Here is a 27,720-nt window from a genome sequence, read left to right as displayed (position 1 = left end):
CATGCCTCGGATTTCATAAGCAAACCTAAAGACTTGAGCCCAAGAGGGAAACTTCGGAGCTGAGTGCTTAAAAACTAGGTATGGCAAATCTTGCCACCTCTTATGTAAACACTTTATGGATAAGTATAGATGGGTAAACTGAGGCACACTCCAAGACAATTCTCTTACCCCTCTCCCTCCCTTATAGGTCTGAGTGGGGAGAGGACCATAAATCATAGACTTATAATCATACGTGGTAAAGGACTTTAGAAATCTTGTCTGGTTAATAGATGAGGGAATTGAGTTAGAAGTGTAGAATTTGCCCAAGATAGTAGCTGAGTAAAGATTGGAGTCCAGGCCTCGGATTTCAAAATTAGTGTTTTCTCTTTTGCAAAAAGTTTCTTTTCAGTACCTCTTAATATTTGTGTAGCTAAGTACCTCAGGTGGATAGAGTGCTGGGCCTAGAATCAGGAAGATCTGAGTTCAAATTCTGGCCTCGGACACTTTGCTAGCTGTATGACCCTCTACAAGTCACTTCACTCTGTTCACCTCAGTGTCCTCATCTGTAAAATGAGCTGGTGAAGGAAATGGCCAACCACTCCAGGATCTTTGCCAAACAAAGCTTGATCCTGGTGTTTTCAGTGTGAGCTTATCTCCAATTATCCTGTATCTATCGTGTTTGCATAGTTGTTTTTATGGAGTCTCCCCTATTGGACTGTGAGCTCCCAGAAGGTAGGGACTGTATTTGCCTTTTTATTACAAACTTTTCCTATTGCCTAGTACATGCTAAGTGCCTAATGCTTGATTTGACTTCTCCACTACAGCGGAATCCTGCTCTTCAGGCCAATGAGGTGATCCTATCCTGCCCTGCCCTGACACCTTCTTCAAGCCTGGACAGGTGGTAACAGAGTGAGGTCACTCTCTCCTCTCTGGTGCCCCAGAAGCGGGGGGTAGGGTTGGCTTCTGGCAGCTCAGGACTGACTCTCCTCTCCCACTTTCCATCACCACTTTTTTTCATCTCCATTATTATCTCCTTAACACATTTGCAGGGTGGAGGAAGGTAGGCTGGGGCAGGAAAGTCTCCTCCAAGGAGAACTCAAAAGGGACTCAACCTTCTTAGGCAGAGGGGAAGGGTTGGAGCTGGGAGTGAAGGAGACAGTAGTTGCTGGGACAGAAGTTCCCTGTCAGGGATCACTCTTTCAGTCCAGCTTTGAGTCTGCCCTTTTGCTAGAAAGGAACTCATGTTTCATCTTGGGGGATTCCCACCCCTACTGTTCATGGTCCTAGACCTTTCCCCACCTCTCCCTCCTTCAGCTCCAACACCAGGCACCAACACACAAGCAAAGTATTCTCAGTCTCTCTTTAATTGCCTGTTTAAAAAAAAAAAAAAAAAAAAAAACCTTCCCCACACCTCATTCACACAGAAGGGGCAGGGGCTGACCCTGAGATCTTTGTAGCTACCCTCACTTTGCCCTGGGGGAAAGAGAGGCCCCTCTGGGGAAACTCAATTCAACCTAAGGGAGACATTACTACCCACATTCTTCACCCAGGCAGTGTTTGTGTCTAGGTACCAGCTGGGGGAAATGATGTCCCTGGTATCCCATAGGTCCTTGTCCCACCACCACAGGGGTTTCATAGCAATGTGGCTTGCTCAGGATGGCTAATGGGATCCCGACGAACAGGCAGCCTTGCCCGGGTAGCATCACGTCGACGTCGGAAGGCCAAGAACTCCTCACGGAGTGCAGCACATCGTTCTTCTGGCCCAGGGAGGTGGGCAGTGTCCCAGGTGCCTTCCTTTGGTTCCTTGGAGCCTGTGAGAGCATGAAGCAGAGGAATGAGAGATGAGAGGATTTTTAAGCAACCGATTTTGAGGTTACCAAAGCTTTAGGGGACAAGCTAATCGAGGAACATGGAGAAGAGAGTGATTAAGCCAATCTCCCTTGTGTGAGTAAGACAGGAATATCCTATTATCTCAAAATAGAGAGTAAAGGTACAACTCCAAACTAAATTTTACTGGAAGTTGGAAATGAGCTGAATCCAGGGTTAGAGAGATAGGAAGAGAAAATCCTGGGGTGGAGAGCTGTCCAGTGAACTGAGGTGGGAAGGATGAAGAGACTGGGACCTGATCCTCTGACCTGGATCTCACATACCTAGTTTCAGTTCAGGTTGGACCCGGAGGCCACCACCCCTCTGTCCCAAATGTAGGGATTCTAGGAGTTCCAAATCTCCAGGAAGCTCAGAATCCCACTCATAGTTTTCATCCACTGAAGTGTTCCTCCTGTAGACATATAATTATGTACATGTGGGTTATGGAGGAGAAAGGTTTAGGGTACTATGGTCTCCCTCATCCAGGATTGGTGATGGAAAGTACCCTTAGGCTCGGAGGAATTCACACAATCAGAGATTAGCCAGTACCTTCAGAGGAATTTAAGAAGATTGGCCAATATGGCAGTAAAGGAAAATGATAAATGTTGGAGAGGATGTGGCAAAACTGGGGCACTAATGCATTGTTGGTGGAGTTGTGAGCAGATACAACCATTCTGGAGGGCCATTGGAACTATGTCCAAAGGACTATAAAATAGTGTGTACCCTTGGATTCAGTAATACCACTACCAAGACTGTATCCCAAAGAGATAATTAAAAAGGGGAAAGGACTTATTTGTGCAAAAAATATTTTAGCAGCTCTTTTTGTGGTGGCCAAGAATTGGAAATTGAGAGGATGTCCATCAACTGGGGAATGGCTGAACAAACTGTAGTACATGTTGGTGATGGAGTACTATTGTGCTATAAGAAATGATAGTTTCAGATGGTTTCAGAAAACACTGGAAAGAGCTACAGAACTGATGTGGAGCAAAATAAACAGAATGTGGAGAACAACAATATTGAATGATGATTAATCTGTCAAAATTTGGCTACACTCAGCAATGCAATGATCTGGGGCAATCATGAAAGACATAACGGAGAACACTATTCACTTCCAGAGAAAGAACTGTTGGCGTCAAATGGATTTGGACCAAAGCATACTATCTTTGACATTGGTGTGTTTAAGGTTTTATCTGGGGGTTTTTGTTTTGTATGAGTTAATTCTTACAACAATGGCCAATATGGAAGTGTGTTTTGCATGACAAAAATAAAAAAAAAAAGAAGATAGCTAAATCAAGTTCTTGGCCCAAGGGAGGAAGAATGAGAAGAGTAAGAAAAGAAGGCAATAGAAAAGGGAAAGGGGATCTGGGATTGAGATCCTGTACTGGGAAAAAAAATCCTTACCTCTTACTGACAGTCAGCACGTGTTCCCTCCGAGGCCACCTCTCAAGGCCAATTCCTCCACTGGCCCAACTGCTAGTGTCCCCTGAGGGGGGACTGAGGTAGCTGCCCCCCAGAGAGGGGGCCAGTGAGGGTGGGCGAAAGAAGGAGGCACTACCCCTCCCACTGCTCTGACTGGTGAGGCTGCCTCTGGGTACAGCAGGGGCTGGCCCAGGGAGCCCCCTCTCTCGAAGTGTCCAGTCTGCCAAAGCAGTGTAGGATGAATCAGAGCCCCCACCACTGACCCTACCCCCAGGTAGAACTGCCTTAGGAAGGCCTAATGATGAGTCTAGAGGTCGAGATTGAGTTGTCTCAGGCCCTGGCCGAGTGTCCATGTAGTCAAGGGGTGGAGCAGGACTGGGTTCTTCAGCAGGGGGCCAGTCCCCATCAACATTCATCTCCCGGAAAAAGGGGAGACTCAAATACTGCAGCAGGGGACCAGGGGCTGGCAGGGGGCTAGGTGGCGGGCCCACAGGACTGATGTCAGCAATGTAAAGGGGTTGGACCACTCCACTAGGACTGCTGCTGCTACAGTCAAATGATCTAGCCTGGCAATGGTCTGCACTTTGGGGCTCATCTTGGATCTGGGTCAGCAAAACCTGGGGGGACTCGGCACCTGGTCCCATCACAAAGCGCCCATCCGGGCCTCGGCAGATTGGTTCCAGGGGAAGCGGGCTAGGCAGGATCTGGGCAGCAGGAGGACTGGGGAGCTGGGCAGGCTCCCCCCACAGCAGGCTTTGTCGGAGGCTGAGAGATGGGGACTCTTGGAGTTTGAGCTTCACCACACTGTCAGGGCTGCCCGAGCCTGGAGCAGAACTGGAGAAAGATGGGGCATCGGTGCCCATGTCAGCACAGAGGAGACAAAGGACAACTCCAACCACCCAAGAGCCAGAGATGGGAGATGGGAAATTTGAATAGGACAAGACAATGCCAAGGAGACAAAGGCAGAAGGCAAAGCCAGAGCATCTAAACAGGGGTTCTTAACCATTTTTGTCAAAAGCCACAGTGGCAGTTTGATGAAACCTATGGACTCTAGCTCAGAATAATGTTTTTAAATGTACAAAATAAAACAGATAGATTACAAAATAAATCAATTCTATTGGAACTATTATAATTTTTATTGTTGATGTTGTTCATGGAACTCTTGAGTTAAGAACCCCTGGTCTAAAGGAAAGAGAAGGCTAGCATGGCAGTGGTGGTAGACTGGGCATTGACTGGCACGATGACCCATGCCTGTGGGAAGGCCAAAGGTGAAGCTTCCTTCCTCAGGGTCCCCCTTCAAACTCTATGCCAATCAAGCCTCACCCATCCCCCAAGTCTCCACCTGCTGCTTCCCCACCTAAGTTGAAGGAGAATAAAGGAAATAGCACAGCCCAGGGCACAGCAGGGTCACAGGACTAGGGAATGGAAGAACTTACTTCGGAGGTGACTTCCTTGGGGGGGAGAAGATGAGTGGTAGATCTGGAAGGGTGTGAGAACAGGGGCATGATGATAGCCATGGAAAGAGGACTCTGGTCTTTTGTTTACTCCATGATCCAGTCCCTGGGACATGCTCCTCCTACCCACCCCATGGAGTCCCCAGCCCCAACATGGGAAGCTCCAAAAGCCCTCTACAAAAGAGTGGGAAGGAGCAGGGGACAGGGCAGGGATCTTTAGAGCTCTGGGATAGGGCATGGCACAGAACTGTAGGGGGCAGAGAAGGGGAAAAGAGGAGGTGTTCATCACAAGTATGGGCATCAGGTAGAAACCTCTGCCTGGGGTCTAAAGCAGAATGGGAATTATATTAGGGGAAGCCACCTAGAAGAACAGGAGCTGCCCTGGGGCTCAGAAGTGGGGCCAGGTGAAGGGGTAGGGGCTTAACAGGGCAAGGGGCCAGGTAGGTAGAGGAGCCTTTCTTGGGGGTGAAGAGGAGGACCAAGTGAAAGGATAAGTGAGGCTAGGGTACACCCCTCTCCCCCCAGTTGAGGCACAAATGAGAAACCAGAGTCTAGATGGGCAACAGGATCCAGGTTGCAGTGGTTCAGCACCTACCTCGGTGGCGTTTTCGGAGTCTGGCAGCCCGACGTCTGTTCATGGCACAGGCAGCTACTGTGCTGATGAGAATAGCTACACTCAGGAAGCAAACACCACCTACCACACCAGCCAGCACAGGCTGGGGCAATAGGCCAGGAAGCTGTGTTCGGGAAGGGTACACCTCCATGCCTGAGTATAGAGGTAGGGAGAGAAGAGAAGTCAGTATGGGGAGCTGAGGCCAACAGAATGAGTCAAAAGATTCTGAGGGCTCACCATTCCCAAAGGTGAGGAGGTTCTACTACTCCTTAAAACCCAGGATAGTCCCACCCCAGGCCTCACCAGCTGTAGAGATGTTGGCAACGTTGCTGGGGTCACTGATATAGCTGCCTGCAAAAGCCACGAGACGAAATTCGTAGAAGGAATCCTAAATTGAGGCAAGAGAGCAGGGAACAGGAGGTATAGATATAGCTCAGTGGCCTACACAGAGCAGGCACACAATAAAATGCCTTTTTGAAGGTGATGGGGATAAGGAAACAGTGAATAAGGAGCAGAAGATTAACCTGGAAAATGTCAAAGGACATAGGAGGAGAGCCCTCAGAAGAAAATTAATCTTCACCTACCACCCTTCCATCCTAAAGAAATCTCTACTCTAGAGCCCATTTTCCCAACTGGTGACTCCTTAGCCCAGACCAACATTTTCCAAATGGCCCAGACACTTCACTTCACTCCAGACCCTCTCTCTGGGTCTCACTCTGATTGTTCCATCCATTGATTGCAGCCTTGCCCTCATACTACTCCTCTAGCCCTTCTCCCTACTTCCAGGCCCCCCCCCATTTATGAGTAGAGGCTATCTTGTTTGTTTCTATGTGTATTCCTAGCGTTTAGTGTTGCCTGGCATATCAATAAGTGCCTAAAAGTACATCCCCTTTTCCCCCTTTCCCTTCTCCCTCCCTCTTGTCTCCCCATGTCTGGTTCTGTCTCTCTTCCTTCTTCTCTCCTACCTTGATGAGCCCAGGCACCAGTAGCTGAGTATCAGCTCCACTGATGGCCCTGTCCAACACTTCCCAGCCATGAGAGCCATGCCGCCCTTCCAGGGCATAGCTAGCCAATGGTTCAGGTGCCAGCAAGGGAGGCTCCCAGAGCAGTAGCACACCCCTTGGTGTCTTTGTTGCCACAAGCCCTCTGGGTGGGGACAGGGGTAGTTGGGATTCCGTAGGGTGTGGGCTAGGGACCTCCTCAGTGGTTGGGAGCCCTGCTGGGAACAGAGGGACATTCAGGAAAGAAATTTGCTTCACTACCCCCAAAACCTTTCTACTTCTTCAGACTTCCAGTTCCTTGGCACTCATCTCTTTTCTTTCCAAAAAAAGGGCTCTACCTCATCCAAATCCTTCCACAATTCCCAAGCTCCCATTGTCTTTTCTGAACCAACATTCCATTTTGTAGATCCTTCTCCCCTTAACATTCATCCCTTTACCATTATTGCAAACAGTATAAGCCAATAACACCCCTCTCTAATAGTCCCCTCTACAACTGCCTCTCCATGCCCAAGTTCCCAAACGCCTCCCTCCCTTCTCGATTCCTCATTCCCCCCAACCCAAGCCCCTCTCAGACCCTTCCCACATCCCTGCCCTACCTCTACCTCTACCTCTGCCACTCCCCACACCACAGTTTTATCTTTGTAGCTCATTAGGATGAGAAACCTCACCGTCTGGGGAAGACAAGATGATCTCACTAAATGGGCCACTCCCTAGCTTGTTCTGGGCCAGGACACTGAACTGATAGCTGGTATGAGGTTGCAGACCTGCTACCACTAGGTGGGCAGCACCTGCAGGCACTGGCAGAGATATCCAGTCATGGTGGGCACGGTCAGGACGCTTGGCCCTGTGGAAATTGAGATTGAGGAAACTGAAGACAGAAGCAGTGAGGTAATTACGTCTCCTGAAGGAGACAATACGGTACAGAATTTCCAGAATGAGGAAGGGATGGGATAGGAGGTGGCAGAATCATGAGAGCCCTCAGGTTCCAGGACAAATAAGTAGCCTATGTCTTCCTGTCCCCTCAACCCACTCCTTTCTATAAGTGTCCTCCTATCTCCTCTTTTGGCTCCTGATCTCATTCTGACTGAGGGAACTGAGACTAACCCATCAGATAACCTCAGCCATTCTCAAACTTTTATTTATGTGGGTTATATGTATTGATATTTACTATATTAGAAACAAAAAAGTCAGTAGCATTACCAAAATAGTTTTGACCTTATGGACCCACTGAAAGAATCTAGGAGATCCCCAATGGTCCCTGGTCCACAACTGCCGCTAGGGACATAGAACCATTGGGACAGAGAGATTAGATATTTGGGGAAGTTTGGGATAGGGAATGGGGATGGAACATGAAGGAGAAGGGCAGTGAGATTGAGGTGGTTAAGAAAAAGAGAAAAACCTCAAGGAACTGACCAGGAAGAAGTAGGGGGAAAGGGGATACTCACAGAGGGGTATACCATACACTGAATCTCTGCAGGTAGCCACCATCAAAACCAGGTTCCCAGGAGACATTGGCCCCCTCAGGCAAAGCCAGCACAGACACATTGGTGACAGCATGGGGACTGGTGCCTTTTTTGGAGGATGGAGAAAGGGTAGAATTAGGGTTAGTAGATTTGGAAGGAGTTAGGGCAGGATTTTGCTAGAGGCCCCAACCTCTATCCTGAAGCCCCTTTCCATTTTCCTCCATCATTCTGAATCTGGAGCCAAACCCCCATATGCCCAGATTTCCCATCTGTCCTACCCCATGCTCTCTGCCCCAAACCCTGACCCCTGGACACTGACCTAACACGTAGATGTTAGTAGTAGTTGCCACACGAGCCACAGCATTGCTGGCACGGCATTCCCATCGCCCGTGGGCTTCTTTGCTCAATGGCCGCAAGACTAGGCTGCTATTACTATCCACCTGGGCCTCACCCCGAAGGCCCCGATCCACCTGCAGAAAAACCATTTGTCACTCTGAGTGACAAAGCCTGCCATACACTCCTTACCCAAGGCACTCCTTTCCTCCCTAACATTACTCCACCCCATAAATGAGAATGAGATCCTGGAATTCCCTGCCTCCTCCTTCTCCTCCTCCTCAGAAGAGGCTTTTAGGGTTCTTTCTTCCCACAAGATGCCTGAGGATGAAAGGGTAGGAGGAAAGTGAATACTGAGTACCATGGGGCCCTCAGTCTGGGTATCTCACCTTCGCCCAGGTGATGGCAGGGCGGGGATCCCCACGGGCTGAGCAAGGGATGAGCAACTCCCTCCCCACCTCTTGGAAGTACTCTTTCTTTGGTTGTTCAATGAAAGCTGGAGGAGCCTGCAACGAAGATCAAGGTTTGAAGGGAGGAAGGACAGGGGTTGGGGGTACCCCATCTCATTCTTAACATGTACATCTGTCTTATATGCCTATGGGTCAGCCTCTCCCATCACCTAGCTCTCTCTCTTTTCATGTTCTTCTCCTGCTAACCTCCCTAATTTTTCTGACTCCCCATGAGCTGAGGTGGCAGAAAATATGGGATGGGAAGGAAGGAGGGAGGGAGATGACCCTTTGGGATAGACAGTCAACTGAGAGTACCTGCCTGCTACAGAAGAGAGTGAAGTGCTTTCAACAGGTCAGGAGGAATAAGAAGGAACAGTTCTCTAATTCTTGATTTGGTGACTTCAATGCCAACTTTTTATTCAGGAATTCAGATGGTCAGGGAGAATGGGTTGTATCCTCCTCCTTCTCCCCTACCACATAAATTTACCTTGTGCCTAAGTCATATCAAAACTGCTCAAAAATCTTTAGTGCCTCCCTACATACAAAGGAAAGTTCATTAAACCAAGTCAAGCATTCAAGTCTTCCCACAATCTAGCATCACCCTTATCTGAGTCAGCTGGTGGTGAAGTGGACAGAGCACTGGACTTTCAAGCAAGATAGACCCGAGTTCAAATCTACCCTCGCACACTTTTTAGTTGTATGACGCTGGACAAATCATGTAACTTCTATTTGCCTCAGTTTCCTCAACTGTAAAGTAAGAATAATATTATCACCTACCTTGCAAGGGTTGTCATGAGGATTAGCACAGTGCCTTGCACAGAGTTGGCTTTAAGGTTCCTCACCCCCTCTATACATTCTAGTCAAGCTAAAGCATGCTTTGCATCTTCTTATCTCCATGCTTTTGTTCATGATGTTCCTAATTCCAGAATGTACCCCCTACTTCCCTTCAATTCTTCAGTTTCTACCCACTGTTTTTTTTAAAACCTTCTTCTGTTTAAGAATCAATACTAAGTAACAGTTTCATGGCAGAAGAGCAGTAAGGGTTGGCAACTGGGGTTAAATGACTTGCCCAGGGTCACCTAGCTGATATATGTCTGAAGTTAGATTTGAACCCAGTACCTCCCATCTCCAGACTTGGTGCTCTATCCACTGAGCTACCTAGCTGCAATTCTTTATCCTTTGTTTGAAGCCATAGGCTATAATCTTCTTTTTGGGCAGGGACTGTTTGATTTTTGTCATTCTATGAGATGTACGTATACACAACATTCAATAAATTCCTATTCAGTTGAAAGGCTGTTGAGATGAATTTAAATCCAACTCAAAAGCTATCTCCACAAAAGTCTTCCAGAACCCTCCTGCCAGGACTAATTTCTCCCTTAAATCTCATCTAGCCCTTTATTTTGCAGTTCCTCTACTGCAGTGACTTATCACTGTGTATTCGAGTGGGCTGCAGTACTTTATTTTCTTATTAGATTATAGACTCCTTGAAGGCAGGGATGATCTATTTAGTGCCACACTTCCTTAAGTGTCTAGCATGGCTCTGTACAGAATGGATATTGTTTCTGTCCCTTTCCCTACTTTATCTCTCCTGGGAACACTGTCTGGGAGACCCGGCATCAGAGAGTTTCTGCCACAGGTGCCGGAGGATAAGGAGAGGCTGGGGAAGTCGTGGACAGAATCGGCCAGGGACCTTTGCTCACCTTGAGCAGCACACGAGTTGGGGAGGAAGGCCCAGCTGTGCCATGGCTGTTGTAGGGAGTACACGTATATTCTCCTAAGGCATCCTCATTCCCCAGAGCAATGACTAGTGAGCCATCTGAAGCCTGGGACCAGCCTGGGAACTGGGGGTGGGACCAGAGGAACCATAGAATGTCAGAGATTGAAGGAGACATTGCAAGGCTATATTGCCCCCTCCCATTTTTACATGAAAACCCAAAGCCCCCAATCCCCAACTCTCCTCCTCATCCCATCTTGCTCCCATTGTGAACTTTCTCCCCCTCTGCCAAGCCAGTACCTTGTCCAGCTGCAGGGCCTGGCCATCTTTGGTCCAGTTGACAAAGAGTAAAGGGGGATTGGCACGGGTGGGACATCGTATCACTCCTTGCATCCCCACAGGCAGGGGAGTCTCTGGGGGCATTGCTGTCACCTGGGCAGGGTCTGAAGGCAAGTAGGCAGCAAAGGGAGGGAAAAGACATATGGACCAGAATACCCTATGTCACTGTGGTGTGGAGGAGGAGAAAGGGTAAGGACAGGAGTCTGGGGATGTGAGGCAAGTGATGATACACTGGGAGTTGAAAATGGTTAGTAAGCGGACTCTCCACTCTCCTGGCCAAACAGGAACAACAGACCCTCAACGGTCTTTGGTCCTCAGTTTGATATCTTCCCCAGATTCTGGAACTGCCCCTTCAGTTCTGTGCGTGTAACCAGATCCTTTTGCAAACCCATGCCTTTTGCTAAGTTTGCAGGAGTTGCAAAACCCTGGTTTCTTATTTTCCCCCTTATACTGTGATGAGAAAATAGTTTTAGAAGGAAAGGCCAGAGCCACAGGGAACAGGGAACTCTAGGGGAAGGTCTTACACAGAACAGTGAGGTAGGCAGATGCTGAGGGTGGGTGGCGAAGGCCATTACTTGGCACACAGGTATAGCGTCCAGCATCATCTGGCTGGGTAGCCTGCAGCCGGAGGCTTCCATCCACCAGGATCCGAACTCGGGGCTGCAGGCGGCTGCAATGGAGTATGTGTGGAGAGTATGTAAAAGAATTCTAGAGCAGGTGGGGGGATAGCACTAGCAGCTGGACCTCAGACTGTTCTCCATAAGTTTCTTCCTCATATGAATTTCTTCCCATCTCTACTTTGAAGCCAGGAAGGGACCAGTGGTAGAAGAAAAAAAATACAAAACTCTCCAGCTTTAGTTCTGGTGAACAAGGGAAACTAAAGGGGACAACTTTGTCTAGGCCAAGAAAATGGGTTAGTGGTGAGAAGTTGGTAAATTTGGGGACTGGTGACAGCAAAGAGAGAGAGGCCATTATACTATCACCTCTGATCCATTAGAAAAGAGTAAAGAAAACTGATTCAGGGAGGGCTGACTCTATAATACCTGTATTGCCCTTCCATTGCTGTTTGGGGTTCTTACAGAGGTTGTCAGGGCCCCTGTCCCACCCAGAAAGGGTTCCCCCTCCATTTGTCTCCACTCCCCACCCATTTCCCTTCTATTCAGACAGAACTAATGGGTAGCACTGTCTTTGATCCTCCCCAGATCTCACCTGATGTGGAAGACATTGGTGCTTCCCTGGTACCAGCTGTAGGTGAGATTGGCAGGGTAAGCCTGGGCCTGGCAGGCCAAGGAGGCATCTTGGGAGGCATTAACTGTGCTATTTTCGGGGGGCACGATGATGACTGGAGGTCCTGTGGAATTAGCACATCAAAGGGAACTCTACCATATTCATGTCCTCAACACAGAAGAAAGAACTCTCTGCTTCTCCCTGTCTCCATCTTTGTCTCCATCCCCTCAACCTTCTCTCTCAGACAGATTACAAACAAACAGTTTGCTATGGAGACAGAAGAGCAACAGGATATCTCCACTTGTAATAATACACATAATCACAATTTCCCCTACAAGCCAGTTCCCCTTCCTAACTCTCCCATTTTCATCAGGGAGAAGACAGAAGTGAGGATGGATGGCAAAGGGCATTGCTGGAGTAAAACCCAGGCATGGCCCATGGCATCCTCAAGCTGATCAACGAGAGAGGCTCCCATCAACCCATAAACAAACTCAAGGCTACAATCTGGGCATTCTCCTATCCCTCCATCCCAGTCCACAAAGCTTGAGGTTATTCTTGAGCCTTTGCTCTCCTTCAGTCTATATGTCCATCCTAAGTCTTCTTTCTTCCTTCAAAATGTCTTTCAGATTCTTTTTACTTTCGGTTCCTATTTTCCCTGCCCTAGTTCAGGCTCTCATCACCTTGTTGTTGTGGTATAGGAGTGTCTGACTCTATGTGACCCCATGAGTTTTTGTCTATGAGTTTTTCTTGGCAAAGATACCGGAGCAGTTTGCCATTTCCTCCTCCAATATGTCTTCATTTTACAGATGAAGAACTGAGGCCATTCGGGTTAAGTGATTTGCCCAGCATCACACAGCTAGCTTAAAGCTTAATTTAAACTGAAATCTTTCTAACTCCAAGCCCAGTGCTCTATCCACTGCAGATATCTTCTGGATGGTCTGATTCCAATCTCTCCTTCTTCCTCAAACTATCAGGCATATTAATCACTGCAAGACTAAATATCTATAAACTCTCTTTCATCATGTCATTTACTACTCAAGAATATACCATGGCTCTTCACTTCCTTAAGAGCACAGGAACTAGGGGCAGCTAGGTGACTAAGTGGATTGAAAGCCAGGCCTGGAGACCAGAGGTCCTGGGTTCAAATTAGCCCTCATATACTAAGTCACTCAACCCTCAATGCCTAAGCCCTTACTTCTCTGCCTTGGAACCAATTATTGATTCTGAGATAGAAGGTAAGGGTTAAAAAAAAAAGAGCATAGGAGCTAAAGGTGGGAAGAACCTTAGCAATTATAAGATTCAATTCAATTCCATGACCATTGATTAAGCACTTAGTATGTTCTAGGAGTTAGAATCATAGGCTTTCACTAGAGGAACTCTAAGGCTATCTAGTCCTACCCTCTTATTTTATAGAATGAGGAAACCAAGACCCTGAAAGATTGAGTGACTGATACATGGTCACTCAGGTGGCAGAGCTGGAGTCTCAAATCCCCTGGTTCCACCCCAGGAATGTTTCTCCTTTATCAAAATGTGCCCTGGATATCTCTACTTCCTCTAGTACAACCTCACTTTATGTATAAAGAAATTGAGGTCCAGAGAAGGTAAATATTTTTATGGTATCAAGTCTTTGGCTCTCAAGAGGACAGTTAAGTGGTACTGTAGTTCGAGTGCCAGACTCCAGAAGACTGAGTTGGAATCTTAACTCTGTGACTAGGAGTAAGTCATTTAACCTTTCAGCCTCAGTTTCCTCATTGGTAAAAATAGTGATAATGATAGTACCTATCTCCTTAGGTTGTTTTGAAGTTCAAATAAGAATATATGTAAAGTGCTTGGTAAACCATAATGTACTATAAAAGTGCTAACTATTATCATAATTCTTCATGACATTCCTAATATAAATCAGATCATCTCAGAGATGCAGAGGAATTCAGAGGCCATCTAATCAAATCTATACCTGATCAAGAAACCCTTCTGAGGCAGCTAGGTGGTAAGAGTAGATAGATTGCTGGGTTTGGAGCCAGGAAGATCTAAGATCAAATCCAGCCTCAGACCCCTACTTGCTGAATGACCATGGAAAAATCATGTAACCTCTGTCTGCCTCAGTTTTCTCAACTGCTAAATAGGAATAATAGCACTTACCTTGCAGCTTTGTTTTTTTGTGTTTTTTTTTTTAACCCTTGTACTTCGGTGTATTGTCTCATAGGTGGAAGAGTGGTAAGGGTGGGTAATGGAGGTCAAGTGACTTGCCCAGGGCCACACAGCTGGGAAGTGGCTGAGGCCGGGTTTGAACCTAGGACCTCCCGTCTCTAGGCCTGACTCTCACTCCACTGAGCTACCCAGCTGCCCCTGCAGCTTTGTTTTAAGGATCAAATGAGATATTTGTAAAATGCTTAGTACAAAGCCTGACACAATGTGTAATGAACCCTTCCTTCCTTTCTTCCAAAAAAGTGCTAAAAAAGTAGTCATCTAATCTATGAAACCAACTTTATTCCTTTCCCCAATACACAACTCCATTCCATTCCATTCTGGTCTCTCATCACACAAAATATTCATTCATTCATTCATTCATTCATTCCTGCCTCCATGCTTTTGCTCAGCATCTGTCATACCTACTTGAAATTCCTTACTTCCTCCTCTTCTCCACTTATCTAAATCCAATCCATCCTCTATTTCCCAGACTTCTATGAAGTCTTTTTTCCTCCTGAAAAGTCCTGACACATTCCTAGCCAACACTCTCCTATTAAGTGCTTGTATCTGTAGTGGCGTTATGTGTTCTGGTGCTCTCCAATCAGACTACTAGTTCTTAAGGGTAATGTAGTTGGATCTTCCCTGAATCTGGAGTCAGATGACCCGCTCACTTACTATCTGAGTGATCTTAGAAAAGTTATTGAACTTCTCTAGGACTTAGCATTTTCATCTGTAAAATGAAAAGGTGAGACTAGATGATCTCAAAGGTCCCATCACAGCTCTAAACCCAGTGATCCCAGGCTATTGCTTCTTCTATGACAAATATAACATGACTGGGAACATAGCTGAGACTCAATAATTATTTATAAATCAACTGATGCCCCCAAAACCAAGATATTGTTTTTAGGATAATGGCTTAGCCCAAGAGGCCCCTCTTCACAAACCTCAGCCTTCAGATACCAGCTCTATCTGTCCTCTGATTTTGTCATTTAAAAAAAAATCTCCATTCTCAACATCATATTCAATTTGAATTTTTAAAATATATTAGGTGTTCACTATGTGAAAAGCACTGTACTAGATATCAGGAATACAAAAACCAAAAGGAAAATGTTTCTACCCTCAAACAACTCATTGCCTAGAGGGGAAAAATACAACATGTAAAGAGGTAAGTAAATACAAGTTGATTTGAAAATGGAGAGAGCTTTAACAACTGAGGAAAGAAGAAGAGAGATTTGGGTTAAATTTATAAATGTGGGAATTTGATTTGAAAATGGAGAGAACGTTAACAACTGAGGAAAGAAGAAGAGATTTGGGCTAAATTTATAAATGTGGGATAGAGATGCACCTGCATAGAGATAACAGTTTAATTCAGGGATTATTAACCTTTTATGAGTCATGGAGTCTTTTGGCAATCTGGTAAAGCCTGTGGAGCTCTTTTCAAAAGTGTTTTTCAATGTATAAACCGACATAAATTATATTCAATTACATCAAAATATAGTTATCAAAATATTTTTTAAATAAATTAATGGACCCTGGGCTAAGAACCCATGAAAGCTGGTGAAATCATAAAGGGAGAGAGAATATGTACATAGGTGGCCGAAGATATATGATGAGGCAGCAAAGAAGAATGAAGAGAAGAGTAGCTAGATACACAGGAGACCCAGAGGAGTGTGGTGTCTTAAGAGAAAAGAGAGAAGAGAATACCCAGGAGGAAGGGTTGGTCAACAGTTCCAAAAATTACCAAGAAGTCATAGAAAACGAGAACGGAAAAAAGGACATTAGATTTGGTAGTTTAAAGATCATTGGTAATCTTTGAGAGAGCAGTTTCAAGTAGTGGGAGGTCAAGAAGAATAGAGAGTGAGCAAATAAGGGTAAATGGAATATGGATGATTTATTCTAGCTGCAAAAGGAAAAAGAGATACGGGGTGATAACTTGAGGAGATGAGTTTTTTCAAGGATGGGGGAGATGCTGGCATGCTAATAGGCTGCAGAAAAGGAGCCATTATACAGGGAGAGATTGAAGATGGTGGCAAGGGGATGATGGAACGACTAAGCTTCTAAGAAACAGGAGAGGATGGGATCAGGGCACAGAAGTTTTCATATTCAGTTCCTTCTCTCCCTAGTCCCTGTGTCCTTTCTATAGGACTCAGTGTCTTCGATTTTCCAGTCCTTAGCTCTTCTTCCATTTTCTACCACATCATCATCTCTTTCCCTTCCCACCCCCATACCCTTTGTCCTTAAGTACCCTCAACCCTACTGCTTACCATGCACCAGCAGGTGGGTAGCGTGAGTGGCACTGCCCTCAGTGTTGGAGGCATGGCACGTATAGATTCCAGCACTGGACTGTTCCACTCTTCCAATTCTAAGGGTCCCATTCTGCACCTGGGGGAAGAGTGGAAGGGAGGAACAGAGCTCTCCTCTCAGCTTCAGTCCCAAGCTTAGTCATGTGATACCAGGGATGACCAGGAGAGGGCAGAAGAATCCCAAGAACAGGGAGACCCTGTGACTATGGCACTCAGTTCCAGGAACAGATCACACCCAACCGCCTCCTGCCTCCAGCAGCGGGGAGGTGTAGTCACAGCCCCCTCCATCCTCTCTGCCCATGGCTTGGTCAATCCCTACACCGCTTCCCCAATTCCTTTCCTTCCCCACCCTTCCTGCTTCATACCTGCACCTGGCCCTGGCCCTGGCCCAAGTCTCGCCCATCACGCTTCCAGGCCACCTGAGGCTGGGGGCTGCCACTGGCTGCACAGTGCAGGGTCACTGGCTCCCACTCCCGAACCTCTAGTTCTGGTGGAGGAATCTCCAGGAAGCTGGGAGGAGCTGTTGAAAAAGAGGCTATGAGAGGGTGCAAGGCTCGGGACAGTCAATCAATCAATGGGAAGAAGAAGTACAGTTTCTAACTTGGGGGAGTCAGCAGAATCTTCCCTCAACTATGCCCTCTCACCAGCCCAGGGAGCAGGAGGTGCCCCCACCTCTCCCCACCAGGAGAAGGAGACACACAAGACAAACAAAAATGTTGGCGTATTCCCCAGCAGAAAACCAACTGCCCCTAAGGTTAATTAAATTGCATACACAATAGGATCCATTGCAGATTTAGACCATGAAGGGAGACCTTAAAGGTCACCGAGTCCAATGCTCTCATTTTACATAAGAGAAAACATATGCCAAGAAAGGTTAAACGACCTGCCCAGAGTCACACAGCCACTAAATATATGAGTCAGGATTTGACCCCAGGCCCTCTGGATTCTAAGTTCAGTCCTCTCTCCATTTTACTACAAAGGCTCTCATCAGAGTGACCCTATCCACATCTGCTCCTCCCTACCAGGCCTGGCAATCCATGGCCCAGGGCCATGACCGATGGGTGGAGCTGTCATTGGGAGCTAGGCTAGGATTAGTGGGACAGCCCGGCTGGATGAATCCACGCCCTCCCCCAAATCAGACCTGTTCGGAATTGCCAGTGGGGTGAGTAGGGCATTTCAGGGGGAGGAAGTGCAGTATGGTATAATGGAAAGAGTACCAATCACTTCTAGTCCTTATCCTTCCAAGATAACTGGGTGAGTCAGGGCAAGACACATATAATCTGTACTTAGTTGTCTCATCTGCAAGATGAGGATAAAAATGTCCTCCCTATCCTGTTTTGAAGATTCAAAGGAGCTACTGTGTGTGGAGGCACTTTGCAGAGGGTTAAGATCATATGTGAATATTTGGTACATAACACCCAAAACTTGCAATTTGTCTTATTAGTGCAAGGAGGGAAGAAAGGAATCAGAGGAGAAAGGGAGATAGAGAACTGGAGAGAAGATGGAGGGGAAGGAAAGAAAGGAGAGAAGAAAGAACATGGAAACGTGGGGAGTATGCCATGAAAAGCTATAAAATAGAACTGTACTTTATATAGAAAGGAGATTAACCTCTTCCTGTTTTCCCGTTTGAACAGTTTCCACCTTTCAGCTCCCCTGCCCCCGACATTTCCCCTAACCTTAGACTTCCTTCCTCCCCCTGACTACTTTGCTCCCCAGCCCGTACAATTAACTGTGAGGTGCACCCAGGAGCCATTGGCAAAGTCATCTTCAGGATTGGGCTGATCCAGGAAGAGCACACGACATTCATACCAACCCTGGTCCTCGGTCTGAAGCCTTTCAATGATTAAGGATGCCCCTTCCTGTAGTCGCACACGCCCTAAAAGAAAAAAACACCAGGGTAAGGGAGTGTTGTATTATCTGAAAAATTCCTTACAGACACCCAGGAGAGTCCTTTGCCCCTTTGGATCCTGGGAATCCTGACAGAGCATTACTACCGCAACTGGGAAAAAATGGTCTGAAAAAGCTAGTCTCTTGGTCCAGAATCCCTACTTCACCATCTCCCCCTTCCAAAAATTTGTTTTCCCCTCCTCCACCAGCTCCTCTTTCTGCAGCTTGGGACTCATCCCCAACAAAAGGAAACACACCTGCTCCAACAAAGATAGCCCCAGGATAAGAAGGCAGATAGACCAGGTGCTACTTGCAGGGCCCCTGGTTTAGGAGTGGAGTCAGGAAGAGAAAAGAGACACTAGCTCTAAGTTTCCTTCACCTTTGTGCAGGGATTATCCCTCTCACTCCTTGCTCCAAAATACATTCCACTTCTAAAGATTTCTTCATGAATGAGGCTGAAACTGTTTTGTAGAGACCCTCGAGCAGGTATCATCTCTTGCCATTTCCCCTCCACCATTGGCCCTGCCACCTATATCCACCCACCATGGGAGCCAGGGCCCCTGTAACTCTAATAGAGCTGGCTGTCCTGGCCGTGAGCCAAATTTTTCCAGCCAAAGCCCCTAATCTCCCAGAGCTATTATCAGAGGCCTAAGCGCCTTAGGGTGGACAGAGCCCAGGTCAGTCAGGCAAACAGACTGGAAGCAAAATCAGATGCCTTGTTAGCTCGCAGAACTTTCCGCCTATATACTCATATCCTGAACTGATTCGGAGAATCACAGAACATGAGAATTGGAAGGGATCTCATCGGCCTTTTAGTCCAGTCTAAAAAAAAACACTAACATAACCCACAAATCATCATCTAACCTCTGCTTAAACCCCTCCAAGAAAAGAGGAAGCTCCCCTTCTCCCAATTCCTGAGATAATCCATTCCACTTCTGGGACCGCTCTGTTAAAGAAAGGTTGTGTTGTGTTTTTTGTTTGTTTTGGGGTGGGGGGAGGATCTGACATTTAAACTTGCTTCTTTGTAACTTCCACCCATCTCCATAGAAAGAGTCTAATGTCTCCTCCATGACAGCCCTTGAGAAAACAGGTATCTTTTCCTCTCCTCCCATTCTCTGAACTCTGCCCCCACCAGCCCACCTTCTCTTCTCTTCTCATGCCTCATTTCTTCAATGGATTCTCGAGGGCATGGACTCAAGGTTTTCCATGATCCTCGTCACCCTCCTCTAGTCACTCTCAAAGTGTCCAATTCACAGAGATTGATACAGAAATACCCTAGCAAGGTAGCAGATAAGCATACACCTTGACTCAAATATACACACAACTCCTATATCCATTCCCAGAGGCAAGACACTGGGATGGAATTGTAGTAGAAAAACTAATATAAACCAACCTCCTAGACTCATTTCTCCTTTTCCCCTCTCATCCTCCCAAGATGGCTGGGCCTTTGCTGACCCTGGTCCTTCCACTGGTCCTTGATTCTATCAAAGGCTCCTGCTTTCTTTCTTTCAGTTCGATAAGCATTAAACACTTATTTCAGGCTAGAGGATACAATGGGGTGGGGGGGAGGGGGGTTGGAGGTGGGAATAAAGTCTCTTGACCTAAGTAGCTCCCAGACTAGAAGTCTAAACTTGTACAGAAATAAATATAAACCTAAAAGTTCTGGATCTCCCAATTAAATGTGTTCTCCTTGAGGGCAGGGATCAAAGTTTCCTTTTGGATACTCAAGCCCAGGACCATGCTGCAATATTAAGCACATAGTAGGTGCTTAGTAAATACTTATTCATTGAAAGGCATAGTGAATGTGTAAACTAAGTTACAGATATGCAAGTGACATGGCTTAATGTAGACTCACTACTCAAAAGTATACTCTCAATACAGACACACACATCCAAACATATCTATAAAACTCAACTCCGACTCCTTATTCCCTATAATACTTTGGTTCTTTCTATCCCTTTGAATTCCCACTAAGCAAAATTATGATCACATCCTTTGCTATTCCAAATCTAGGATAGTTTGACTGTAAAGAGAAACTACCCATATTAAGGATAGTTAATATCATTGTTCAGTTGTTTTTCAGTCATGGCCAAATTTTCAGTCATGGCCAGTCAAACCCCATTTGGGTTTTCTTGGCAAAGATACTGGAGCAGTTTGCCATTTCCTTCTCCAAGTCATTTTACAGATGAGGAAACTGAGACAAACAGGATTAAGTGACTTGCCCAGGATCACATAGCTAGTGTTTTGAGGTTGCATTTGAGCTCAGGAAGAAGAGACTCCAGGCCTGACACTCTACTCTGCCATGTAGCCATCTCATAGTTAATATTAAGGCCCATATTAACAGGTGTTTATTCAGTTGGGCTATGTCACTTTGTAAATCACTCTCAGATGGGTCCTTGGTTGCAGAGCTATGACAGTGCAGAATGGGGTGGACTTGTTTAAAGGATTTTCTATTTAATTCCCCTCCCAGATGATAAGCTTTGGCTGGGCAAGTAAATATTTAACCATATTCCCACACCTCTGGTTATTGAGTACCCTGAACATAGGTCTATAGACACCTTCCTAAAACAAACCAAAGATATGCCACGAATTCCAGTTAATACAGACTCAAAACTGCCAGGAATCTCAAGTAACCAGATTGCTTCAAAAGGTCTTAAAAATGGCCACAGATGTCATGATGGTGACTTTGGGACATTAATATGCCTTTTAACTTATCAAAGATCAAATTGTGTTTCCTAATGTCTCAGTGTGGAGTATGTTTAAATGGCCTTTGGTCCCACAGGATTTCTGTGGTAACTCTCGGTTAACCTAAATACTTGGTGAGGCAGAACACTTGACCATCCTGACAGAGCAGAACAGATGATACCTGCCTCCATGGCTTACTTGGGGGGCAGTAATCCTCAGATGTCCACTGTGCTATACCCCAGAGGATGACTGTTGCTAGGTCTGTCTTTCCTGGTCTTGGGGAGGCAACTCAGGTAGGGACGGCTCTGTACTAGTTATCAAAGAGCAGGAAATAATCCTTGGCCTTAGAGAATGATGGGAGAGATAAGACCACAGAAACAGAGGAAGGAATACAGGAAAATCTAGTGCAAATTGTGTAGTTAAATGTAAAGGGTATGAAAAATAAATGATGCAGAAAGAGATACAAAGGAGGCCAGAGGAGGCTTCCTGAAAGAAATAAACTCTGGGGATTTTGAAGATACCCATGAAGGACTGCAGGGGAGAAAGAGGGTATTCTAGGTGGGAGAGAATGGGAGGAAGCATTTGAGCTCTCAAGTTACTCAGGACAGGGAGAATACACAGCCACTTCCTTAATCTGGTATACTTTAACAGCATTCAGCTTTGAGTATTTCTGAGCCTGGCAATATTCACTGGTGCAATGGAGAGAGTGTTGAACCTGGTGTCAGGGAGACTCACCTTCCTGAATTTAAATGTAGCCTCAGATACTTACTAGCTGTGTGACCCTGGGCAAGTCACTTATCCATGTTTGCCTCAGTTTCCTCAACTGTCAAATGAACTGGTGAAGGAAATGGCAAACCACTCTAGTATCTTTGCCAAGAAAACTACAAATGGGATCACAAAAAGTCAGGCATGACTAAAAAACCACTGAACAATAAATATTAGTTAGGGTAAGGACTAGACTTGTAATTTCATCAGAAGAGGGAATGAATTCCCAGATGACAAAATTCCCTCTATCCTTGAAGGTCAGTACTTTTTCTGAAATTTAGAGTTACCCAGAGCACCAAGAAGTTCAATGATTCCCCCCCCCCCCCAGGGGAACACCAATAGTATGCATCAGAGGCAGAACCTAAAACTGATTTCTTGGCTTTTAGGCCAGTTCTCTGTCCATTTTGCCAGGTGTCAAATTCGAGGAGAAACTGGGGTTACTGAATCATACATAAGGATCCCTGAAGCTACATCCTGACTTAGAAAACCACATATTAGCATTATCTATACTTCATTATATTTTTTATGTATTTTGTTAACATTTTCCTAATTATACCTTAGCCAGGTTTGATAAAAGTATTACAGGGCTCTCTGTATCCCTGTATAGAACACTGCCTTTTCAATAAGATAAAAGTAAAAAGATAAAAGCCTATCAAGTCCTACCCTCCTTAATGGAGGCTCTCCCAGATCTCCTCACACCCCCAGGATTTGTGTTGTCTCACCCTCTCTCATCTCCCAATACTCTGCAATTATTTTGTACATATTTTATATATGCAGAGAGGCAGTCTGAAGTAACAGATAAGAAACTGGTATCAGAATCAGGAATATCTGAGTTCAAATTCAATCTTGACTGTTTGAGTGACTCTGGGCAAGTCACTTAACAACTTGGGGCACAGTAACTCTCTAAAAGTCTACATGAGCAGTTGCTTATCTACATTAGTACAGAAAGTTTTCTCATGGGGATTTTCCTATACTAATGAAATCATGAGTTTGTTCCAAAACAATATTTTTTACTTATATTTATTTGGGGACATTATTTCCCACCAAAAGAACCTCAGCTTCTAGAAGGCTGGTTCTTCTTGTTTTTGCATATGCCCAGTACCTAGTAAAGCACCTGACATTTGAAGGATAGGATTAATAAATTATTTCTGAATTGAAATAAGAAATCTAGTTCTGGGCTTTTGCTCAAAGAAACATCATTTATGGTAAGGATGACGATGAGGAAAAAAAAAAAACATTTCACCCAGTGCTGGTTATTTCAAACGGGGAAAGTTGGGGCAAGAAATGAATGAATGGGCTGTAGTAATCTGTCTGCACCAGAAGCAGCTAGATTTAGGCCAGTGAAATTAGGGATCCATTGAAGTATTTAAGAAGAGAATGAGCTCAGATTGTTTCTTGTCTATACATCTGTAAAGTCTTCAAGGATATGCCATCCTATCTTCTATTTTTATTCTCACACATGCCCAACATTGCTGCTAAGCATTTAACCAAATTCTGTTCAATTAAATGATATCTTCCACTTGAAAAACCTATGTTTGAGCTGAACTGAGGAAGGGACCTTCCTTACTCTGGGGCAGGAGATAAGGCAGATTCTCTCTGGTTTATCCCACCATAACACTACAAGTCCCCTTCTGATCCCCCTAAACTTCTGGAGCTTCTAGCCCTTCTCAGGCAAGTAAACTCCAAAGTGGTTGACTCTTCATGGAATATAGAACATCTAGGGCTGGCTCCCCCATCTTAGTTTTCTCCAAAACCCTTCTCCCTTCCATATTCTAACTCCTCCCAATGTTGACATCAGGTTTTTTGTCATTCCTCTTCAGTATATAGCACTAATTCCCTTCCCACCCACCCAGAGCCTGGTCTTAAACAGATCTTCCTATAGATATGCCCTAGATCTCAGGTCCCTCCAGTCCCACCCCCAACTGACAGCACAGAATTGGTTCCCACCTCCCCTTTACTAGCTCAGAAGGTTTATAACAAAGCATCATTGTCCTAAACAACTTCCACCTCCTGTTGCTAGGCAACTGTGGGATTGGGAGTCCCTACACAAAGGCAAAAGAGGCCTCAGGGGTAGGCAGGGAGTGGGGGTGGTAGTGAAAGGGAAGGTCTTCAATGCTACATTTTAGGGGTTAGCAGACAACAGGTATCTCTAAGCTATCTGACTTCCTAACCCAACGTACAGTCTGGCAACTTTTCACCTCTGGTATAAGGGAGTAGGGAAAGGTACTTCTCTTATTCCCCAAGCCCTTTTCTCAGAGAGATCACCCCCAGGAGCCCTTAAATACAAAAGGAGTAACAGAAAATGAGGCTAAGAAAGGCACAAAGCCAGGTAAGTAGGCAGAGTAAGAAACCAGAACAATAGAGAGGAAAAAAAGGTATGTTTGTGTGTATGAGGGGTAGGGGTGGGAGGTGGTAGACAGTGGGTGTTTGCTTGGCAAAATATCTCTGCTCATCCCTCCGCCCCCATAGGAAGCCCCAGGGGAAAATTATCTGTTTTGGAGACGGACATCCAAACCTGGGTGGTGGTGGTGGGTGATGCAAGGTGGGGGCTGGGAAGATAGAAAGTTAAGTTTCACAGTTCCCTAAGGGAATCATGGGGGAAAGCTTCTTCTCTTTTATCCAGCGCTCCCGGCCCCCACCACATTCTCGAGCTTGCAGGCAGCCCCACCTTTCTAATAGGAGAGGCTGCCCAGGCAGGCCCTTCTTACGCAGCCAAGGAGGCCCCCCTCACTCTTAAGTTTAGATCTCCTCACAGACCCTAACTACATGAGACAGTGGTGAAGCTGGACTGGAGTTGTTTGTACGCTAGTGGGCCTAATTGGAGCATCAGCTTGCAAGCACAGAGGGAGAGGGGTCCAATTAAGTTGATCATGTCCCTTCCCCCAACTGGGCCCATAGCCAACAGTTGCCCTAGTTTAAAAGAAAAAAAAAAAAAACCAAACCAGAAGCAAATCACTGGGTATTCCTCCACTACTACCTGTCAGTCTCCTCTCCCACTGGCGCCACCCCCAAAAGCCTCAGCCAATCCCATAGCTTCCTCCAGGATTCAAATTAGAGAAAGGGGTTAGGCTCTCAGTATCCCACTCCTAGAGAGGATCTATATGGAAAGACTTTGGGATGGAGAGGTGGAGGAAAAGGTTATTTAGTCTTAGGATTCTCCCCTTTTCCACCGACATCAAGGTTAAAACTGTCCCTATCCAACAGTGGTTGCTGTCCTGGATCCCAGCCCTAGCATGACACCCCATCACATTCAGTTCTTATCTTCATATGCTCTTGTTCCATCCTCCATCACTGCTATCCCAAGGCTCTAGCTCTGGGATTGGATATAAGGGAATACTTTCAATTATAGTTCACTCAAGGGGTCCGTAAGCAATAGGTTTCCCTTATCTGGTGTTGAAAAGCTCATAGGGATATGTGAGGAGAAAGGAGATTGTCTTTTCTTCTTTGCAAATACCCCTTTCCTCTACTACCTAAATTCAGAAAAGAGACCTTACTGAGCCTTCTCCTGGGGCCAGGCACCAGTCAGACAGAATTATGGTTCCAGACAGGGAAGTAAAGGAAGCAGAGTCATTCAGGAGCTGTGGAAATGAAGTAAAGGGCCTAGAAAGAGAGGGAGAACTTTGGTGTCTAGTACCCTATGCCCAAAGGCATGAAAAGGAAAGAAACACATCCTTCATCCAGGCCTCCTCCTATTTAACCACTGGGCAACAGATTCTAGGCATTTCCCACTAGCTTAGGTGTACTTCCTCCTTCATGGTCAAGCTGCACCCTAATTTTGTGATAAAAATGGATTAAGGACTCCTGGAACTCTGATCATTGAAATTGAGGGGCTGGACTACATGACCTCTTAAGGTTTCTTCCAATTCCAAAAAAATGATCTTTACTTTTGCATCCTTCCCTGGGAAACTTCCGGGACCCAAACTAGAACCCTATGTCAGTTCTATGTCAAGAGTTGAGGAATCAGGGGGCAGCTGGGTAGCTCAGTGGATTGAGAGCCAGGTCTAGAGACTCGAGGTCCTAGGTTCAAATTGGCCTCAGACACTTCCCAGCTGTGTGACCCTGGGCAAGTCACTTAACCCTAATTGCCTAGCCCTTACCACTCTTCTACCTTGGAGCCAATACACAGTATTGACTCCAAGACAGAAGGTAAGGGTTTAAAAAAAAAAAAAAGAGTTGAGGAATCAGAAGATGGGGTCCAGAAGACAGGAGAATTGGGTTTATGAGAGGTTGGGGTAGAGTCTGATAGAATTTCAGAATGGAATTAGTTTAGAAGTTTGAAGGGGAGAGGTGTGGATGATAGACAGAAATTGTACAGAATACCCAAAGATAGAGGTATTATCAATTTGAACAAAGTTAGTTATAGGGTAAGGGATCAAAGGTTAGGCACTAGGGCTGTAAGTCAGGACAATGGGATGAGAGTTAGAATGATCAAAAAGCTAGGAAGCTCCCATCCTTATGTCATGACTGCCCCTGCTAAGGAATGGTTCTTACCCACGTAGTGAGGATCGACACGAGGGGAATACAGCCCAAACTGGATGAAAATGGGGAGCAGGAAGCCAAAGCGCAACCACTCGATGACATGCAGGGGGGGCCTCCCCGAGGGGGGCAGTAGGTCACAGCTTAGCAAGGCACTCTCCCCAATACGGCCCACCACTGTCACTGTCTCAGGTTTCACACGGCCTGTGGGAAGTGAGGGGAGAGAGGCAATGGGAAGAGAGCAGGGAATACCTGGTTCATGGTTATACAGGTAGGTGACTTAGGGAAAAGGACTTTAATTCAAATTAAGAAACATTTCTTCCTAGAGCTATGGCCATCAATGTTCTGGACTTCAGAACAGAATCTTGGTCATCTCTTGACCTAGGCATATACCCAAGGTCCTATAGTCCTTCAAAAAAGGCCAGAGGACCCACTCTGGGACTAGGGGTTCACTTCCTTCACAAGCAGGACCCTTGTGGTATTTCTCTAGTTTAATGTGGAGTTCTGGGCTTCACGAGCCGCAGAGGGAGCTCACCGTCAGCCCCCTGACTTGTAAGCAGGCTGAGAATGGCCAGGCCAAGGCACCAAATCATAGCACAGCTGTCCCACCCGGCCCCTCCTGTCCCCAGGGAGCCCAGATGGAGGGGCCGAGGGATAGTCCCTGGCCGAGGGGTGCTCTTCTCTGCTTTTCAGCAAATTCTTCAATTCCTCTGTGTGGCCACCCAGGAGATGTGATTCTGGTCAAATTTAATATTTGGAAGGCTCAGGGCCGTGGCCCAGGTGACTCTAGATGGAGGCACACTGGGGAACCAGTATCTGAAAGAAGAAGAAAATGCAAAGGGATAAGCAAGGCTAGTCAGTCAAGGGAGAACCTACCAGGCTAGAAAGAAGAATATATAAGGGAACTTGATGGTATATTAGGCAGTACAAAATTAATGCCTTGAGAAATAGAAAAATAGGAGACTCTAGCTCATACAAAAAAAAAAAATTCTAAATTCCCAAGGCCAGACTTGATAATTCATGCCTCCTGTTTCCTAATATTATTCTTTATTTGTAAACTCATTTGAGCTTCGTAAAATATGGTCAATATATTATGGGGTTAATTCAATAAACTTTTAGTAAATGCCTATTGTGGACTAGGCACTGGGGATATTAAGATGGAAAACTGAAAAAAAAAAAAGCCCCTTCCCTTCAAGAAGTTTACATTCTTTTGGGGGGTAGAGTGAAGATACTATGGGTATGAAGTTAAATATATAACATAGAGGAGACAAAGGATAAATACAGATAAAAATGCCTTTGGAAAAGATGAGGAAGGAAGAAACACTTTTGGGTAGGGGATCAAAAAAGACTTCAAAGGAAGCAAAGGATTCTGAAAGGCAGAAATTAGAGAGAACACTATAGACATGGACTACAATTTGTGAGAAAGATAAAAAGTGAAAAACAGCTAGAAGTTCAGTTAGGAACACAGACAGTCTGAGGGGGAATAATGAAGGACAGGAATGGGAAGTAAGGCTAGCAAGTATAGATTGGTGTCAAAGTGTAGAGAATTTTATTTGCCTG

The 27,720-nt window shown here is 45.8% G+C and overlaps 1 protein-coding gene across 2 annotated transcripts; it reads right to left on the bottom strand.

Annotated features, from left to right (window-relative positions):
- Window positions 1-1,325: 1,325 nt before the first annotated feature.
- On the bottom strand, window positions 1,326-26,768 carry IGSF9 (immunoglobulin superfamily member 9). 2 transcript variants are annotated; one of them, XM_044677214.1, is made up of 20 exons: window positions 26,696-26,768; window positions 26,176-26,364; window positions 18,071-18,223; window positions 16,713-16,867; window positions 16,309-16,426; window positions 11,840-11,981; window positions 11,153-11,300; window positions 10,592-10,684; window positions 10,278-10,418; window positions 8,518-8,634; window positions 8,115-8,265; window positions 7,778-7,901; window positions 7,001-7,176; window positions 6,297-6,547; window positions 5,635-5,719; window positions 5,314-5,484; window positions 4,701-4,743; window positions 3,247-4,098; window positions 2,130-2,257; window positions 1,326-1,790 (listed from the first exon to the last, which is right to left on the bottom strand). In XM_044677214.1, exons 1-20 carry the CDS (start codon window positions 26,751-26,753, stop codon window positions 1,612-1,614), a joined length of 3,474 nt encoding a protein of 1,157 aa, XP_044533149.1. In that variant the 5' UTR covers window positions 26,754-26,768; the 3' UTR covers window positions 1,326-1,611. The 2 variants fall into 2 exon arrangements, with proteins under 2 accessions (XP_044533149.1, XP_044533148.1); XM_044677213.1 differs by having other exon boundaries at window positions 10,592-10,734; window positions 11,155-11,300.
- Between the last annotated feature and the right edge of the window lie 952 nt (window positions 26,769-27,720).

The sequence above is a fragment of the Gracilinanus agilis genome, chromosome 4 (assembly GCF_016433145.1).
Source record: "Gracilinanus agilis isolate LMUSP501 chromosome 4, AgileGrace, whole genome shotgun sequence".
Taxonomy (NCBI): domain Eukaryota; kingdom Metazoa; phylum Chordata; class Mammalia; order Didelphimorphia; family Didelphidae; genus Gracilinanus; species Gracilinanus agilis.
Note: the sequence above shows the minus strand (reverse complement) of the source record. Positions and strands in the feature narration are given on the sequence as shown.

Coding starts and splice junctions, on each gene's coding strand:
- IGSF9 (XM_044677213.1), bottom strand. CDS start 26,753: ATGATTTGGTGCCTTGGCCTGGCCATTCTCAGCCTGCTTACAAGTCAG. Junction 11,301..11,839: donor ACCAATGTCTTCCACATCAG/GTGAGATCTGGG, acceptor ACTCCATTGCAG/CCGCCTGCAGCCCCGAGTTC. Junction 7,177..7,777: donor AGTGTATGGTATACCCCTCT/GTGAGTATCCCC, acceptor CAATTTCCACAG/GGCCAAGCGTCCTGACCGTG.